At 32.2% G+C, this 19,502-nt stretch overlaps 2 protein-coding genes across 2 annotated transcripts; both read right to left on the reverse strand.

Annotated features, from left to right (window-relative positions):
* Positions 1-1,614: 1,614 nt before the first annotated feature.
* LOC118043980 (growth-regulating factor 7) lies at positions 1,615-4,085 on the reverse strand. The gene is made up of 4 exons (XM_035052111.2): positions 3,487-4,085; positions 3,177-3,314; positions 2,641-3,061; positions 1,615-2,536 (listed from the first exon to the last, which is right to left on the reverse strand). The coding sequence occupies exons 1-4, from the start codon at positions 3,824-3,826 to the stop codon at positions 1,846-1,848; spliced, it is 1,590 nt and encodes a 529-aa protein (XP_034908002.1). The 5' UTR covers positions 3,827-4,085; the 3' UTR covers positions 1,615-1,845.
* Positions 4,086-12,314: 8,229 nt separating this feature from the next.
* LOC118043979 (uncharacterized) lies at positions 12,315-14,971 on the reverse strand. Its single transcript, XM_073404859.1, has 2 exons — positions 14,793-14,971; positions 12,315-12,634 (listed from the first exon to the last, which is right to left on the reverse strand). Exons 1-2 carry the CDS (start codon positions 14,913-14,915, stop codon positions 12,539-12,541), a joined length of 219 nt encoding a protein of 72 aa, XP_073260960.1. The 5' UTR covers positions 14,916-14,971; the 3' UTR covers positions 12,315-12,538.
* Positions 14,972-19,502: the final 4,531 nt, after the last annotated feature.

Genomic DNA, 19,502 nt, shown 5'->3' on the forward strand with positions numbered 1-19,502 from the left:
TTGATATGTTAAACATTTTGAGAGAATTATTAAAAGAATAAAGTGTTTAAATCTTTTTTTAGTGTGCATGGTACATTTATAAAATTATTAATAAATTTATTAACGATAGATTTATCAACTAATGAAAAATTACTGAAGATTGTTTTCTCGACAAATGTTTTATATCCGTGAGTCAATCAGTAAAAAAATCAGAGATAGAATATTGGTATAAATACCAACAAAAATTTTCTTTCATAAAATTGTTAAATCTAGTAGTGATTATACACTATCATGCATCTTGAGGTGTCTCGCACCGTACACAAATAAATTATTATGATCACTAAATCAGTATGAGATCTGCTGATGTGTCTTGGAAAGGAAACCTTGTCACAGGCCTTTATCAACAGCCCAACAACTTGAACTCTCTGAGCACTACTTTTTTTTTTTTTTTTTTTTTCCAGAAACTCTCTTTTTGATTAATATTAAAAAAAAAAAAAATCTGAGTATTTTTTATTAAAAAAAAATTAATATTACCCAAAAAATAAATAATGATAAATTATTAGTTTTATTTAATATTGAGTGAATTTTCTTATTAAAACATGTTTTTTTTTTCAAACCAGTTTGAAGTTTTTTTTTTTAAATTAATATTTTTTTATGTTTTTGTATTATTTTAATGTGATAATATAAAAAATAGATTTTAAAAAATAAAAAAAATATATTATCTCAATATATTTTTTATTTAATTTTCTTTTCTTTTATTTAATTTTTTTTATATTGTAAAGAGAAAATAAATTGATGCTATTTTTTTATATTGTACAAAAATTGATTGATGATAAGTTTTTTTTTTTTTAATTTGAGGTTGAGTTGATTTTTTTTATTAAAGTATATTTGTTTTTTCTTCTAAAAAATATTTATAAAAAAATTAATTTTTTTATTTTTTTGTTTACTTCAAATTAATACTTTTTAATGTTTTTGTATTATTTTGATGTAATAATATAAAAAATAAATTTTAAAAAATATTTTCTCAATATATTTTTTTAAAAAAATATTTTTAATTTTATTTATTTTAGAATATTAAATTTATCTCCACAACCAAAACCAAGGCTAATGAATTTATTATATCTTTTAGACTCCAAAATCTTGCAACTAACTTGGTCATTACATCCAAAATTATGGGGTCTCGCTCCACACATACACTTTTTTTTTTAGTAATTTTTTAGTAATTAGAGGTGTTTGGACCAGTTTATATACATCACAATTAATCCCTGAATTCACTAAATAACAACCCTTGCCACCACTAGACTTGAAGCCTCGGTGTACCCCACACACACTTATTGCTATTATTAGATGATCTTGCTATGCAGCCAGACCACGACACTCAAAATATTTGTTATACGCTTTATATATATTTTTTTAATTTAAAATTAGAACTATTATTAACCCGATCCAGGTCTCGTTCATCTTTAGTCTATATACAAGGATACAGAAGGCTATGTAAACTAAACTCAAGATCAGAAGTTTGGAAACTATTTTGTTGTTAAACCAAACAGGATCATAGGAGACCTTAATCGTTAGCTAGAACAGCTTGAAATTGTGAGGACTGATGGACACAGATCAGGAAGGGAGCTGTCCTCATGAAGTCAAAAGGAGATTTTTCCATCAAATAAAAGATGTTTTCCGAAAATAAGAGGGCTAGACAAGTCTCCCTCACTAATATCCGAAGAAGATCCAAGAACAAAAGAACAACACAACATCAACCCTACAAAAACCTCTTTACATCAACCCTACAACACAACAGAACAACCAAACAGGAAGACATGTCGAATCTAGAAGCCCTTATCTTAACTAAGCACAAAGGTTTCAAGTTTAGGCTTGATTTAACCAAAGCATGGCAATTTCAGGTTTGGTCCTTGAACTGGCAAGTGTTGGACTGCTATTACCACTGCTATCAGAAAGTGAGGCAAATGTTTTCTGCAAAACCTCAGATGGTGAAGAGACTCTAGTGGCTGGAGGACAAATAGAATCTCCATTTTCAATCATAGAAGAAGATTGATTAGTTCCTGTATTGATGTTGACTGTCCTCAATTGTAACACCTCCGCTAAGGGCCCGCCTGGTGTGCTGCCGGTGTCGCCGCCACATTCTTGGTTTTGATCTGGTTTGATTAGGCCTAAGCCCCTTTGGATCTGACCCATTTCATCATCAATAGACCTATTGCCTCCCATTGATAGACTGAGTGGCGAAAGAGGGAGCTTCCCATCTGAGGACACAGAACTTGTGTTTCCAGAATTTGCATCATGGGACCATGCATCAATAAAACTCCTTGGAGCCCCATCAAGAAATAGAGTATATTGGCTGCTGTGTTGATCTTCTCTAGCACTAAGATTTCCATATGAGTTCAGATTCAGAGACTCTTCTCGGTAGTGCTGCTTGAGAACAGAAGCATTGTTAAAGGAACCTTCAGTAGCAAGTCCAATTTCTGCGTGCACTAGATGTGGCCATTGTTGATCATTTGTGACAATAGGACCAGTTCCCCCTTTCAACATCCAGTCAAAGCTCCTTAGGTACAAAACCACCAGAAATCAGGGACTTGTGAATCGGAAAGTTTCAAGATTTCCCTCAAAATAAATTACTTACTAGCAAAATTTAAAGATCAAACCAACCTGGGTTCCTTGTATGTAGAACCAAAGGCTCCGTTAGCATCAAAAGTTGCAATCTTTTCACTGGATTTGTTTACAAAAACTGGGGTCTGAATAAATGGCTGAGGCATAGTCCCAACAAAATGATCATGAGAAGCAGAGCCACTGCTGTTGTTGTTGATAGTGGGGTTAGAAATTGCCACAGTAACAGGAGATTCTGCACAGATAGCAGGATCATGGCGGCTCTTCTTGTTGCTGTTGTTGCTGGTATTGAGTTCCACATGCTTTCTTGAACGGGGTCTGCCTCTATGCATATGACGCTCACAGTATTTTTTATCAGGTGCCACATCTCTTGAGCACCTCCATTTCTTCCCATCTGTTCTCCTGCACCTCCCTGCCTCTAGATCTGCCCTATTTGTGAACCTCACATCCAGTCCATTTCCCACTGCATGTGCCCAAAAATAGCTAAAATTAACCACAAAGATTGCAACTTTGATGGGCTTATGAAAAACTCATCAAGCCAAGAATACTCGTCAAGAAATTAAGGGGTTTAGCAGTACTTAATGGGGTTGGAACTAGAAGATGAGGAGGCACATGAGTTGAAGACACCATGTACTTGTATATCATGGCTTGTCTTTCAAGCTCGTTCCATTGTGCATTTGTAAAAGGAAACCCCAAGGATGCTGCCATTTTGCCTCCTGAACTTGGCATAAACAAACCACTGTATTTGTCAGTCCACACCAACCTTGACTCTTTACTCGTAAAGGTCTAATCTTTGAAAGTTGAACAGGGAAAATCAGAGACACAAACAGCCAGAAGTATCCTATGACTAATTGAAAGGAAGAGAGAGAGAGAGATTTTTTATAATACCTGGAGATTTGAAGGCAGAAGCTGTAGTGATAGTTGATTCAGAAGTGTCAAAAGGCTGCAAAGTCCTAACCCCAACTGCAGCACCACAAGCACCAACGCTGAATATATGTTCACGACTATAGTTGATTGAGGACCTGTTTCCATCATGTGATGATGTGGGACCATTATCAAATGGACGGTGGTGATTAGCATGATGAACCATCATAGCAGTCCTACTAAAGGGGAATGATTGATGATGATCAATAGGTTGGTGTAGCTTCACACCAAAATCAACATCACTAGTCATGTTTCTTTCCTCAGCTGCTTTGTCTGAGACATCAAACCCATAATTTATTCTCATGATGAAAAAAAATAAAAACTTTTTTTCCTCAATTTAGCAAATTCCCTTTTCCTTTCCCATCAACCTTGCCATAAATAAAAGAAAAGAATCTCACTTGTCCACCATCTCTAGTTTTCTTGCTTATAGAGCTTTTTAAAGAGATCAAAACAAGCTAGCTAGACCACCTTGTTGGGCCTCATATCTCTAATTTTCTCTTGGAACAATGTCTGGAAAACCTCTCTCTCTCTCTCTCTCTCTCTCTCTCTAGCCGGTGGGGGTGGGTGTGGGGTTGATATGGGATTTATGAGATAGGAATGGGTTGCCGCCATTCTTGGCCTTTGCTTTGCTTCCATGCTTCCAACATTCGCACCACCGGGGTGCCAGTAGTCGACAAATCAGTAAAAGCAATTCTCTTTCATCATTATTACACTGTATCGTTTTCTGCGTGCAAAAGCAAGCCAACAAGCGTACTAGACCCCATCTCCTTTTTCTCTATTTTCTTTTATGATATATTTTGTAACCTCGCCCTTTCTTTAAAACCGCCTGATTCTTTTTTAAAATATATTAAAATAATCTTCTGTATTTTAAATATTGTTATATCAAAACAATAAAAGAACATTAAACATATTAATATGAAACCGTACTCTTAACGGCAAAACTAGCATTAGAAATTGGCTTAAAAGTTTGTCTAAAAATCTTTTAAATAATTTATTAGAAACTCTATCCGAAGTGTTGTTGTTATTTTTAAAGTGTTTTTTACTTAAAAATATATTAAAATAATATTTTTTTATTTTTAAAAAATTATTTTTAACATCAGCATATCAAAATAATTTGAAAATAGTAAAAAAAATATTAATTTGAAGTAAAAAATTAAATTTTTTAAAAAAATATTTTTAAAATATAAAAATAAATAGGGTTAGCAGAGAAAAAAACAAAGAAGAAAACAAGGAACATGAAAATCAAGCTAATCCTTCAAGTAAATTATCAATTAATTTTAATCCATTGGATCGAAGAAGTTCATAAGAAATTAGGGCATAATTTAGCAGTAATTATAATGAAAAGACACCATTGAACATAATCAGACTAGTACATGCGGTAAAATTGTTAATGTAATCGGGGGTGTTTGTTTAAGTAGTTTAACATGTTTTTTTAAAATATTTTTATCTAAAAAAATCAAATTAAATAAATAATTTTATTTGTTAATGTAAAAAATAAAAAATAAAATAATATTATTATGTTCCGTGGTGAAACATCTTGCAACCAAGAGCGATAGAATTGCGTAAAGTTAAAAACGAACCTCAACATCAGTATTTTGGTCATAACTAGCCTCGGGAGAAGCACCCCAAAGATGGGGGGCCCACTTTGAGATCCATTGGATTTGATGCATTAACAAATTGTGTACTGTCTCCAGGGATGACTCAATCATGCAAGAGTTTTTATTTATAAAAAATAAACTTTTTGGAATTTTTAATTTTCAATTATTTTTTTTAATTTTATATAGTTTTGATATATCAATATTAAAAATAAATAAAATATTATTTTAATATATTTTCAAATAATTCTTAACTAGTATTATGATAGTTTTTGTTTTTTTTTAAATATCTTTTTAGTTGGAAACATGTTAAATTATTATTTTTATTTTTTTAAATTTATTTTTTATATTAGTATATCAACACGATCTAAAAAATATTCAAAAAAATATTTTGAAGCATAAAAAATAAAAAAAAAATTAGATTTCTTTACAAGTGTTTTTGAAACTCAAACAAACAAGTTCAAGTGTATATTATACCCCAAGTATTGAACAACCGTTTAGTAAGCTGCATTATTAAATAAAACCTAAATCTGATAAAAAAATGTAGTTTAATTAAATGTTTGAATTATCATATTATTGGATCAATTATAGATCATTAAGTTAATCCAAAAATTTGATTGTTTTCATTTTAAAAATAAATAATAAAATATATATTTTTATTTTTTATTAGATTGAATTTTAATTGGATTGGTAAAATTTAAAAGGTTATAATTAAGAAGTAATTTGATTCAATTACAAAAATAATTTATTTTTAAATTATTTTTATTTGAAAATATATTAAAATAATATTTTTTTATTTTTTTAAAATTTATTTTTGGTATCAAACACATGAAAACATTAAAAAAAAAATAAAACTAAAAAAGATTAAAAACCTTTGAAAACATGATTTAACTGCTATGTTGATCCCAAGTCATCAAATCTATTTAACAAGCATCTTCATGCGAAAACCCAGGTTACTAAGTTAAGAGGGTGTTTGGAAGTGTAATAGCGGTTGCTTTTCAAAAAGTTTTTCGTGCTAAAAAACATGCCAATAATGTTTTTTTTATTTTTAAAAAAATTATTTTTGATATCAGCACATCAAAACAATTCAGAAAATACAAACCACACTCAATTTTAACAAAAAAAAAATTTAAAATTTTACAAAAAAACAGGTTAGATTGCAGTGCCAAACAACCACTAAGACAATATACAGAACCCTAGCATATATATAGAGAGAGAGAGAGAGAGAGAGAGAGAGAGAGAGATATGCTCAACCACCATGAAAGAGAGTGAGGCCATAATAATATCAATGAAGTTAAGAAGTGGATGTGACTAGACATGATAGAGTAGTTGACAGAGACCAAGAATTCTTGGGCATCCAACGAAATAATTAGTTCTTGATTGCAGTTTGTGTCGTAACCCAGATACGATCCAAAGGGCAAGAAGACATGGCCTCCGATGGTGGTGTCTCCGTGATGAAACAAAACCAGCCATTGATCTTCATTCAAGATTCTTGTTTCTTTCAAAATCAATCATCCACCTCTCTTCAACGATTTCAACCCATCTAGATGATCTCGAAAGCTTCAGAAACTACAATATTTACGAGCCTCGTGTATCAAAAATACTGGGTTTATTTAAGAAGAAGAAGAAGAAGAAGAAGAAGTTGTCCTTGTTTATGTTTATTTTCTTCCACCATACACTTTTCAAAAGAAAGAAAAGACAGAATTAATTAATGTTAGTTGTTGCATCCTCAATCGAACGAAGATTGTTCGAAGTTTGATTTTACTTTTGGTAAATGTTTATTATCAATCCAACTAACAGGAATGAACTTTATAATAAGATCATGCTAGAGAAAGTAATATAAATAACATTTAGATATTTTATTTGATAATTTAAATTATTATGTTGGGATGATTGATATTTAAAATTTAATAATCAAACGATCACGAGTTGGAATTTTTTTTATTTTTATTTATTTGATAAAAATTAAATATATAATAATATTAATCTTTATAAGTTTCAAGCTACTTTCAATTAAATATTGGTTTTAACATATATTTCCCTTTACCTCTTTTTAAAAATTTCCAAAATTATGTGTTTTTTCAGGCTACCACCAACAAGGAAACACCCCAAAACTTTTCAACGTGTGATTAAATTTTTAAATCTTCACTGCTTTTTTCCTTGAAGGAAGCTTTTTCTTTTTTCTTTTTGTTTTTTCTTTTCTTTTTTGGCCTCTTTAACTTTCATTCCATAGGACCACCTTGCTGCCTTCTTGGTCTGGACCATGAGATTGATGGAAGAAGAATACATGTAGCTAGGTTATGGATATTCTTTTATATATGATTTGTCGATCGAGTCATGGTGTCACACATGAAAGCAATCCCATGATGCATATGATAAAACATATAATTAATGAATTGTAAATTGATTATTTATAATATTGTGACAGGTTTATATATCGAAAAAAAGAAAAGAGTACACTAGTAATATCTAGAGATCTAAATTAAATCTCGTCCATTAATAATGCTATAAATACATTATAGTTTTTTTCATCTTAGAACGTGCATGATGCAACATTCAAATCCTCATGACTAAAAATAAATTAGTTTTTTTTTAATATTGTAATACGAACTAATTAAATAATCTTTTTTAAATTCAAAAACTAATTAATTAGTTATTTGTGTTTTATTAAATTTCACTTTTGTTTTTTCATCAATCTTTTCATATTATCTACCTTTTCTGTTTTTTATATCTTAAAAAAATTTAAAAAATAAAAGAAAATGAAGAAACAAATAAAAATAATAATATTTAATTAAATCTAATTAATATTTGTTTTTTTATTTAATTGTAATAATGTAAGATTCAACCATTGTTCGGGCTCAAATATTTTTAAAAGATTTTATATGTAATTTTCTTATAGGAAATGACTTTGTTGTTCATCGTAGAGTTGAATCTCTTAAAAATTAGGCCTGGAAGTTGTTATTTTATCTATTTTACTTATTTTTCTATATATGTTTGGATTTTAATTAGTTTTTCTTACTTAGCTTATACTCTTTAATTAGATCGGTTTTATGACATATATATAACTAGTTGGACTATTGTTGTTGTTTTATAGACTTTTTATTAAATATTAAAGATTAAATAATAAAAAATGAAAACAGTTAAGTTTACAGTATATTTAAAAAACATGGGAACTAATTGATTAGTTTTTGTTTAATTTGTTTTGTCGAACCAAAGGAATTAATTTATAATTTACTCATTAAATCCTCGCAAATCAGCTCTTTTAAGTTTTATTTGTTCAAGGTATAATTAATTTTTGTCAATCCAGAGGAATTAATTTATAATTTACTTATCAAATCAGCTCTTTTGAGTTTCATAATTTGTTTAAGGTATGCCCAGCCATCCAAGCTCTCAAAACCAGTTTTATGATTAAGAGAGAAATATGCATGCAAGCTCATCCATCCTCCCATATATCAGCTGGTAGCCGTTGCCAAGAATATTAAAACGAAAGCAAATTGTAACATAGGATTCAGAAGAGCCAATTGGATACAATGATTTCATTTAACTGCCATTTTACTTTGGAAAGTTTCCATTGCAGATTAAGAGAGAGAAATATGCATAGACAAGATTGGTATAGCCATGAAGAAAAGCAGGTGCATATGTTACCTGTAACGTGTCAAAGTACCATCTTAATTCAAAAATTTAAGCTATTAAATGAGATTCCAGGATATAATTTATATTATTCTCTAACACACCCCTTCAAGTGAAAACCATTTGGGCTTGAAACTTGTACAAATTTACATTACCTTGTGCTTAATTTTTATCAAATAAATGAAGATTGTGAGATTTGAACTCGTAACCACTTGGTCATCAAGGCTCTTATACCATATCAAAAAACCATCTCAACTCAAAAGCTTAAGCTATTAGGTAAGGTCTCAGAATATAATTTATATTATTCTCTAACCTAACGTCCCATAAACGAGCCCAAGATTCCAGTTAACAGTGTTAAAGAACAGTGAAGGCACTGAAGCTGCTATCACCAACAGAATTTTGAGCAGAAACAGAAACTTCTAGCTTAGAAGTACCATCTGAAAATGAAACTTTACGGTGATGACGTTTATAATGACTTTGGCCAATAAAAACACAGGGATTCAAATGCACATTTTACTTGGATTTTAGCTTAGTTGTTTTCACATTAACTAGATGCACTTCTTTTGTTGCTGGCTTCTGATTTAGAAAGGATAGGCCATACATAACTGGAAATATTTAACAGATATCGATGTAATGCACAAGCAAGTTAACCACCAGCCATTAATGATAGGAAACAGAATCTCAAAGAACACGGAATCAATAAAAGAAGCGAAAGCAACCCTTACATTGCTTCGGGTCGCTGCTATAATGAAGCAACTCCACAGTCTGCATGTTTGAGAATAAAAGGCAACAAGAAGGAAATCCTGAAAGAACAGAAAAAATCTGATATGGTGAATGAAGCATGGCATCAGTAGCAGATACACTTTTTGATAGAAGAAGGTTAAATTGAATTCTATAAAAAGGACAAGGCTTGGCCATCAATGAGATGACACAAGCCTGAACCTGAAAAGACATACAAAGTCAAGTACATGAGTAAATAACAACATAAATTAGATTCTGCAGTAATAATACATGTAAGTAGATTATGCTAGAGCTATCTTCTCTGGCTTTCTTATTTGGAGGTGGAACTGATGTTGGGGAGGCTTTGAGAGGAATGATCTGTTTTCAGATTTACAACCAAGCAAGCAGTTCCATGGAACAATGCACACCTTGTTTCGCCAATAAGCTTGATGGCTCATTGCCTGCTGAGCTTGGAAATTGCAGTTCACTTGTTGAACTTAGGCTTCAGAATAACCTACTAGGAGGGAACCTTCCACCTGAAATTTGTAATGTTGAGAATCTTGAGGTTCTTTTCTTGTCCAATAATGCTCAAGATTGGGAGATGGGGAGATTGAGCAGCCTTAAATTATTAGCTCTGTATAGCAATAATTTGACTGGTAGAATCGCATCTGAAATCACGAATTTTACAAAACTCACCTATCTTTCATTAGCTCATATTAACCTTACTGGTTAGATACCATCTGAGCTTGGGAATGTTCATCAGATTTATAAAGACTCGACCAAACTGCAAACCGCCTTTACGGACTAATTCCTCCTTGTGTATGCAATGGCACTAATCCGAGAGTTTTAATGCTTGGGGAATTCCGGTTTAATAGGAGCTTTCCGATTGGAATATGTTTGTTCCTTAGGAGGGTGATTCGTGGTAACAATCTTCTTTCAGGGAGTATGCCGACTGATTTGGAGAGGAGCTCCAGGATTTCTTACTTAGAAGTTAGAGGAAACTTGCTTGAAGGAAACATACCAGCAGTTTTTGGTCTTTGGAGCAATCTATCAATGATAGGTTTTTCAGGAAACAAACTCTCTAGCTCTGTAACTCCTGAGCGTGGAAAGCTTGCAAATCTTCAAGTCTTGAGACTCTCTTCTAATAGTCTAACTGGAAGCATTCTGTCTGACATGAGTCATTGCAGAAAGTTAATTAAAATGGATTCGATTAAGAATCAGTTTTGAGGAAGATTTCCTCCTGAGTTCACTTCATTGGAAAAAATAGAAAGCCTTCTCCTCCAAGAGAATGAACTGTTTTAGTTCATGACTCTCTCTCCACTCTTCAAGGTCTCTTTGAAGTGCAGCTTGCTAGTAACATGCTTCAAGGTCCTATTCCTTGCGGTTTTTGAGTAAGCTTAACTATTTTAGTTCAGTTCTAAAATTTTTAGCTAAGGTTTGAATATATGATTTTATATTATTTTTTAACATATTTTTTAATTAAAAGTCTTTAAATTTGAAACTTGCACAGACTTATACAGTCATACTATCTTGTATTATTAATTATTTTTAATAAAAAAATACCTTTTAAAGAAAAGTCTTTTGAACTTGATTTGAACTCATGAGTTTTTAATCAACAAAACTATGATATCATTTCAAAGAATCTAGACAGGTTACATGTTCTTGATCTCTCAGGCAACAGCTTCTCTGCTGAGATGCCACCAGCACTAAACATGATCTCCCTTTACTTTGTCAACATATCTTTCAATCAATTCTCTGGCAAGCTCCCAACTTCTTGGATGAGAATAGCGGCTTCATATCTAAATCTTTTCTTGGAAATCCAGAACTTTGTTTGCTGGATAATGATGCAAGATACTGCAAGGATGTAAGAGAAGGCCATACAAGAGGGCTTGACCTGCATGTGCTGGTTGGTGTGTTATAGGTGTGGTAATCTTTGTGGTATTTCTTTGTTCTGTGGTTTACATACTAGTGGTTTGAGTCCTTCAATGTGAGAATCACCATGATCAATCACTTCTTCATGAATGTCAATCGCAGACTGAAGATTTACTGTTTGAGGATATAATGCCTGCTAGACAAGGCTGGAGTGAGAAATATGTAATTGGGAGAAGCAAGCGTGGGACAGTTTTTACAGGACATAATCTGCAAACTCCAGAAAGCGTTGGTTTGTCAAGAAGGTGAGTTTCTCTGAGGCTAACTTTAGCCTCGAAATGAGAACTTTGAGCCTGGACAAGCATCGAAATATCGTAAGAAGGGGGTTGCTGCATTAAAGATGGATATGGGTTCCTTGTAACCGACTTCATGCCTGGAGGAACATTATTTGATGTCCTACACAGACATGAACCGTGCGTGGTTTTGGACTGGGACACCCGATATCGCTTTACTTTAGTTATTGCACAAGGCCTTTCTTACCTTCATCATGATCATGTGCCGCAAATCATTCAAAGGTATTTCAAATCAGATAATAATTTTCTGGATTCTGAATCGGAACCCGAGGTTGGAGTTTTCAGGTTGTAAAGAATGCTTCTTGGTTCTGATTCAAGCTCGACAAGGTCTAGAATTGTCACCAGGCAAGTCACATTCTACCAAGCTAAACTGTTCTTTTGGTTTATTAATCATGACAAATTTATGCAGAAGCTCAAACACTAAATTCCTTTCTTGTATTTCTCCTATAATGCATACTCTATCCGGTTGACAGGGAAAGTCGATGTATGCAGTTACGGAGTCTTTCTGTTTGAGCTTGTTTTCAGAAAATTGCCACCAGCTTTGAAGAAGGCCTGTATATCGTCTCCTGGACAAGGAAGACATATTACGTAACTTTTCCAAACATCTTACATGCTAGCACCAGACAAAAAAAAATCGAATGCTCGTGCATTGCCGTTCATCCAATACAAATTGCAATCTTGCATCTTCAAGAAAATTTTGTTAACTGATTTGAGTATTACCATGCAGATAGTTAGGAGTCATGATTATTCTTTAACAAGGGGAGAAAATCCGTAAAGAAACCAGCGGCAATATCAGAAAAGCATGTCTGATGTCACAACATCAAAGTACAGCAGAATGCCTCAAGGCTCCTACTCTGCTGCCTGCAGGGGTTGTGAAGCTTCATTTTGTTTCAATTTTTCCAAAGCAGAGATCCGTCTATCCAGTGACTCGTGAACGCTTTCCACCTGTATGAGAAATTAACCACGTATGAGTAGCATATCCACGTATCTCCTAAAAAGAACACAGAAAGAACCTTTCATGTCCTGTCTTCAAATGCCAATCCTACCCTTGAGAACAATGCTTCATGTAAAGTCAACAGCAAACATGCAATTAGTCCAAATGAAAAGAAAATTTTTGGGTCGTGTTACTAACACTTCATGAAGTGTTAATGGCATTTCACCTTTAATGAGGGAGTCTCTTGTGCCATTAACACTTGATGGAGTGCTAGAAGCTCCGCTCAAATTATTTTTTTTTCATTGGAAAGGAAAAACCATATTCCTGTTGGTTCTTGTACAATATATCCTGAAGGGCAGATGCTAACAGAATTAGCGCTGCAACATTCTTCAGTCAGTTACACCCTTCCCATGTTGCAATGAGAGCTAAAACACTTTGATGAAACATTAAGGAGGCTATATTCGGAGAATGTTATCTGGATCAAGAAAGGTGAACTAAATTCATATGATAAATGAAAATAAGAATTTGCAATGAGATCCAATTCATAGCCTCTAATACCAGTACCAGACTTCTGAGTTATTATCCCTCCTATATCACTTTTCAACCCTATGTCTACAATTTTATAGACAAAAAACAAGTTACTTTCTGACTTTCAAATGCACGTTTTGCAAGAAAAAATGCATTTGTTGTGACAAATTATGATTTGCTTTCAGTCTGAACGGGCAACATGGAATTCTCATCAAAGAATGCCAGTAATTGTTTAGTTAATGTCAATGGTAAATCATGCATTTAATGCAAATGAACAGAAAAACTTTTGGGTGGGGCTATTAACAATCCATTAATTGTTTATGTCACTACACCTTTACAGAGACAAGTCTTGCACCATTAACACTTGATAAAGTGCTAATAGATGGACCCAAGTTTTTCTTTCATTCAAGAACAACCTGAATGCCTCCATGTTCCGAACTTGGAAATGAAATAAAGGGCATCTTAGCAGGACTTATTTGGGAAAAAAGATATTCCTACTGTTTCTTTTACAATATCTTCTGAACAAATGTTAACATAATTAGCATTTGAACATCCTTCAATTAGTAACGCCCTTTTCCGTCGCTAAGGGGGGAGTGCTCTAAGGATGTTATCTGGATCAAGAAAGTTTAACTTAATTCATATGTGAAAAGAAACAAGGATGTGCAATGTGAATTCCAATCAGTAGCCTCTAATAGCAGTACCACATAACCAAATCATTCTCTACTATTTCTACAGTTTCTCTAAACAAAAGGAACCAACAGTTACTTTCCTGATTTTCCTATGCATGTTTTGCACGAAAACTGCAATCGTTGTGACAATATTATGATTTGGTTTCTGTATAAACAGGCTACATGAAATTTTCATTAAATAATTCCAGTAAGTACAGCATCCTATGAATAGAGTCCATATAACCTTCTATACAAGGATACACTTGAAAATCCAGTAACAAACACATACAAACAAGGCTACACCTGAAAATCCAGTAACAAACACATACAAACAAGGCTACACCGCAAAAGAGACCAACAACAAGAGCATGCAGCATCAAACAGTTACAATTAACAAATCAATCTTGAAAATCAACCTCTTCAATACAAGGATATACTTGTATAAAGTTCTCCGTAACATCTCCCCAACTAGCTTCACTACTTTTATACCATTTTTATTGCCTCTTAGGATCCTCAAACTTCTTTACTATAAAAATCCTGATAAAAGAACAATCGATGCAAATGAGCCACATTCAATATCACTCTACTAAGTACCCCATCAACACACAAATATTCCACAACATACAAAAAAATCAACAGCAAGAGCAAAAACAATAAAAATGAGAACAAAATAATCAAAACCCACAATTATCAATATTCCAATAATGAATAATTGATCCTCAAAGTTACTACCTTTTCTCTCAAATTCCATAAACTATACGATTCCACTTCATGCATCAATCAAGAAAAAAATGAAAAAGGGACAATAAAAAATGAAAACCAAATGATTAATATGTTGCAATAAGGACTAAATGAACCACAAGTTACTGCCTTTCATTACAATGCCAAATGGGTTACGTATAGACTGCAAAATTAAGCTTAAAAAGCACAGATTCTCTTCTTTTTTCCCCTTTTTTAAGATTTTGATGATTACCTGTTGGGAGATGGCATCGTGGGCAACCTTGAAATCTTTGTAAAGGAGATAGAGTCCTGCAAATGATGCTGTTGCTGCTCCTGCAAAGAATGAAGCCAATCTCACTCTCAATACGTAACCCATTTTTTCTCCCTCTTTTTTTTCCCTTCGTTTTTTTCTCTCTTCAATTCTAATATGGTGTCAGCTGCGAAGCCCTTTTCTTTGTCTTATACGACGACGTATTTTCATTTTTGGGTTTTATTTTATTTTTTTCTTAATTTTTGTATTTGTATATATTATTTTTGAAGAAACCTCGATTTAGCTCTCATATATTATACATTATCAATTCAGTCCTAAAACTTTGATCCTTTAATCCTACCCCATTTGTGTTTAGACAATACCATCACCTCTTCATCCATCTAAATGAAGCTTAGCAAAAAACCAAAAAACAAAAAATTAATTTAAGGCTAAAGATCTCTCTTGAGAGCGTTTGTTTTTTGTGGCTGCTTATGCGTTGGAAGCAGACCACAAAAATAAATCATTTGGTTATAGTTAAACATGAATTACTGCTGGTGGGACTGATGACTATTTTACGTTTTAACTGCAGGTTAGCAAAAAGCACCTTCAAGCTACTGCTTGACAAATGATGGTGAGGAATGGGCTGGTTAACCAATGTTGCCTCCTCTCCTATGTTCTTTGTGCTTGCTGGATTCTCTCCTCCTTTGCTTCTCTCTGGGGTCTAGGGGACATAGTTGTAGACGATGTCCTTATCTTTCTCCTACACCTTCAAGCTGCTTCCTCGTCTCTATTATTCATGTTACATGTGAACAGTGGAAAGTGACCGGCCTCCAGCGTTTCCACCGTCCCTCCAATCCATTACCATTGCGCTGCTCTTCCCCTGCATTGCTCTTCCCCTTCCCATGCATTGCTCTTCCTTCCCTTTCCCTTGCGCTACTCTTCCCCTTCCTCTTCGCCTTCCTTTGGGCTGCTCTCCACTATTTTACAAAGTGAATAGTAAAGAGTGTCTCCACTGTTTTGGTCAGATCAAATTTAACCTAAACCTAAATGTGTTGGACCGGTACGACCCAATAAAATAAAAAATCCCAACAAAATTTCTCAAATATTGTATTTTATTAAAAAAAAAATAAAAACTAGTGTTTAACATTAATCAATGACACTACATAATTCCATTAGACGAAGATTGCTTGATAACAGTTGAATTTGATCGTAGTCTTAATTTTTTTTTCGATGATACTTTTACCTGATGTTGTTGCACAATTAGGAAGCCATGGAAACTGTAATCCTTATCGGATGGATCGTACATGATGAAATTACAGATAGTTTAATGAAACAATAAAAAATATTATTTATTTTATGATATAATAGTAGTAGTTAAGTGTACAATATTAAAATTAAAAACCATCAATATATATATATATGTGTGTGTGTGTGTGTGTGTTTGTTTTAGTTATTTTATAATCTCAATTTTAAAAGCATTCTTAACCAAACACATTAAACTATTTTTGTTCAACCTCAATTTCAACCATAATTTTAACTAAACCAAACTAACCTCAATCAAAAATACTTTTTATAAAATAATTTTTTTCAAACGACAACCACAATACAAAACACACTCTAAGGCTTATTATAACTTGTTTTAGAGCATTACATGAAAGCAATTGATGAGCATTTAAATATTTTGGATAAACTTGATAGGGTTAAAAACATTAGGAGTTAAGTAATAATAAAGCAATATGTTATGACTAAATCCAAGTTTTTCTATTATTGTTATTTGGTTTCAAAGGGTACAGTCACGCACATAAGCTTTAACCATAGTTTTAAAACTCTAATTAGCATGACAGGTTGATTTAGAACTCAATTGATATAGAATTTAAATTGGTATGGGTTGAAGAAAAATAAAAGAAAGAAAAAACATGGTTGAACGGTCAAAAACTATAGCTAACTCACTCACTCAATCGACCTGTTCTTGTTTCAAAACGTACACACATTTCAAACTTTTTTTAGAAAATAAAATGCGGGCATGTTAGATTTTTGTTTGGTTTTATTTGTGTATTGGGTTTAGCCTTCTGCTTGCATTTGTTTGTTGTAAGACTATGACTTTTTTGTCTAAATTTTTTGTTTAAGATTTTGGACAATGGTGTTAATTGATCAAGGTTTTACTTTGAGTTTTAAAACATAGTTTAATTGAGTTCTTTTTTATATCTTGTTGTGTTTTTGTGGTGGTAGATTTTCCTTTTTTGTTTCTGGTTGGAATGTGTTTGATGGGGTTTGTTTAAAGTTTAGTTCTTTGCTTGAGAATGTTTTACATGTTGTTTGTTTGGAATTGTTCATATTCTCTAATATTTAATGCTCTTTTGAAAACAAAATGAGGGATTATTTGTTACTGTAGAGCATTTTGACTGTCATTTTATGATCAGATAATGGATAAATTAGAAAATCAGCACATAAAATTAAAATAAATGGTGAGATGACAAAGAAGCAAAAAGTTTCGGTGAAATAGCATATTTTAGGATATAATAGTTCACAACCATGATATTTATTAATTTTCCATGGGAGATAGAATTATATCATGATAGGATGGATAATTACCTATTTTTCAGTCCCACTGATTCCTTGATTCTAGTTTTGCAACAAAAGTTTTTTCTTTTTTATCTATGTGCTATCAGTGTAGAAAAAGAAGCGTATAATCTTACATGAAAACATACACCGTACAAAGTCAATTATCCATGTTCCTCTTTAATCATTGAGAAAACGATATCAAAAGAAAATGAAGTCACTCATGGAAAATTAATAGATATTGCAGTTGAGAACCGTGACATTAATTAAAATTATGTCGTGGTTTCTAGTTATAACATCTAAAAATATGTTATTTTATCAAAACTTTTTACTTCGGTGTCATTTTCACCATTTATTTTAATTTTATGTGCTAATTTTTCAATTTATCCTCAAATAATCAATGAGCACAAATGGTTACATTTGTTGAGGTAATTCATAAGATAATACCATGGTGTTGGTTTTTCATTGTAATCGTGCACTAGTTACTTACATTGAAGCATATGTGTCAAGTAGGAGTTATCCTCAAATAATCAATGAGCACAAATGGTTTTTTTCTTGGAAAAGAACAACGATGGTGTGATCATAACAAGGGATTTTTTTCTGAATATGCCTCGTGAGTGACAAACTAACTGCAATGCCATTTTCTTCTCTTTTTTTTTTCCTTTATGGAACTAAAATGGTGTGATCTTCATAATTTCTAGCTCAGATATTTTTGCTGAGAGCTTGATGTTTTGACTAATTCTGATATCCAAAATGTAAAGCAGTTTTTTCCCCACATTTCATATTTATTTTTATTTTTTTGCTGGGCCTTTTTTGGGTACTTGGGTACAGTGTTTTGAACATGGCATTGGAAACAAAGACAGCATAACCAAATATACATGTCTACTGGAAGCTAATGTGGAGATTTCTCAAAATCGACAAAAAAAATCTCACCTCTGGCTCTACTTCTTATTGATGATTTGTTAAAAATATCAGTTTATTAAAACATCTATAATTGACATAAGCTCTCAGAAAGCAACAACAATGATCTTGCTGAGTACCACTGATGGAGATTCTGATGCATGAAACCAGCTGGGGCTCATTGCCTTGAATGTTTATAGTTTAAGGACTTCATGGAGAACTAGTACAACTACACCCATCTAACTTCATTCTCTTTTATGCGGGCTGTCTAGTTAACATCTCTTGTGAGCATTATTAAGTACCTTTATCTTTTACTTTCATGGATGTTTCAGGTAAATCTGCAGGGGTGAAACCCAAAATGCTTTTTTATTTTATTTTATTTTGCATTGAATGGAAAGCTTCCAGTGAAAGGCAGCTTCTTACAAGTTAGAACATGCAGGCATTCATGTTCAAAAGGTGCAAATACTAGATAAAATAAGAATTTTTAAATCCCATTCAAACAATGTCAAGCTTCAGAGAAGCAGTCAGTATGAACATGGCCACTCTGGTGCATATTGTTTGAATGGAACTTGGATGATATCCATATAATTGCAGACTGAAAATTGGGTTTCCCTTCAAAGGTGAAGACAGAGGACTGTTTTAGTGTGGAGATGAACTTTGATCAATTGTTTTTACTCTTTATGTGTTTTAAGATGGGGATGTGTAATTGTAGACTACTTCACAGCAAGTGTCAATCCTCGAAACCTTACATGTTTGTTTGGTATTGTAGTAATTGTGGCAGTTCAAAATATTTTTCACTTAAAAATACATTAAAATAAAATTTTTTATTTTTAAAAAAAATATTTTAAACATCATCACATCAAAATAATCTAAATATATATATATATATATATGAAAAGATATTTTATTTTAAGTAAAAAAAATCAAAGTTTTTGGGATAATTTTTTTTGAACTTAGCTCCAATTGGATAAATTGTTTTATGTAAAAAGAGAATGGATAAAAAATCCTAGGCTGAAGTTATTGGTTTAATTAGTAATTTAAATAATATAAAGAAAAAAATACAAAAACGAAAAAATAAACTAACAAAAAATTAAAAAAAATATATCCAAGTCTATTTGGATTATTATTGAAGAATGTTGAAGCCAGAAACTATGAGAATACATTTCAAAAAAAATGATTTAATCAGGTGAACTTGTAAATTTTATGATCATAAGCATAAGATTAAGATAATTTTATAAAAAAAATATATAAAAA

This window comes from Populus alba, chromosome 15, assembly GCF_005239225.2.
Source record: "Populus alba chromosome 15, ASM523922v2, whole genome shotgun sequence".
NCBI lineage: Eukaryota > Viridiplantae > Streptophyta > Magnoliopsida > Malpighiales > Salicaceae > Populus > Populus alba.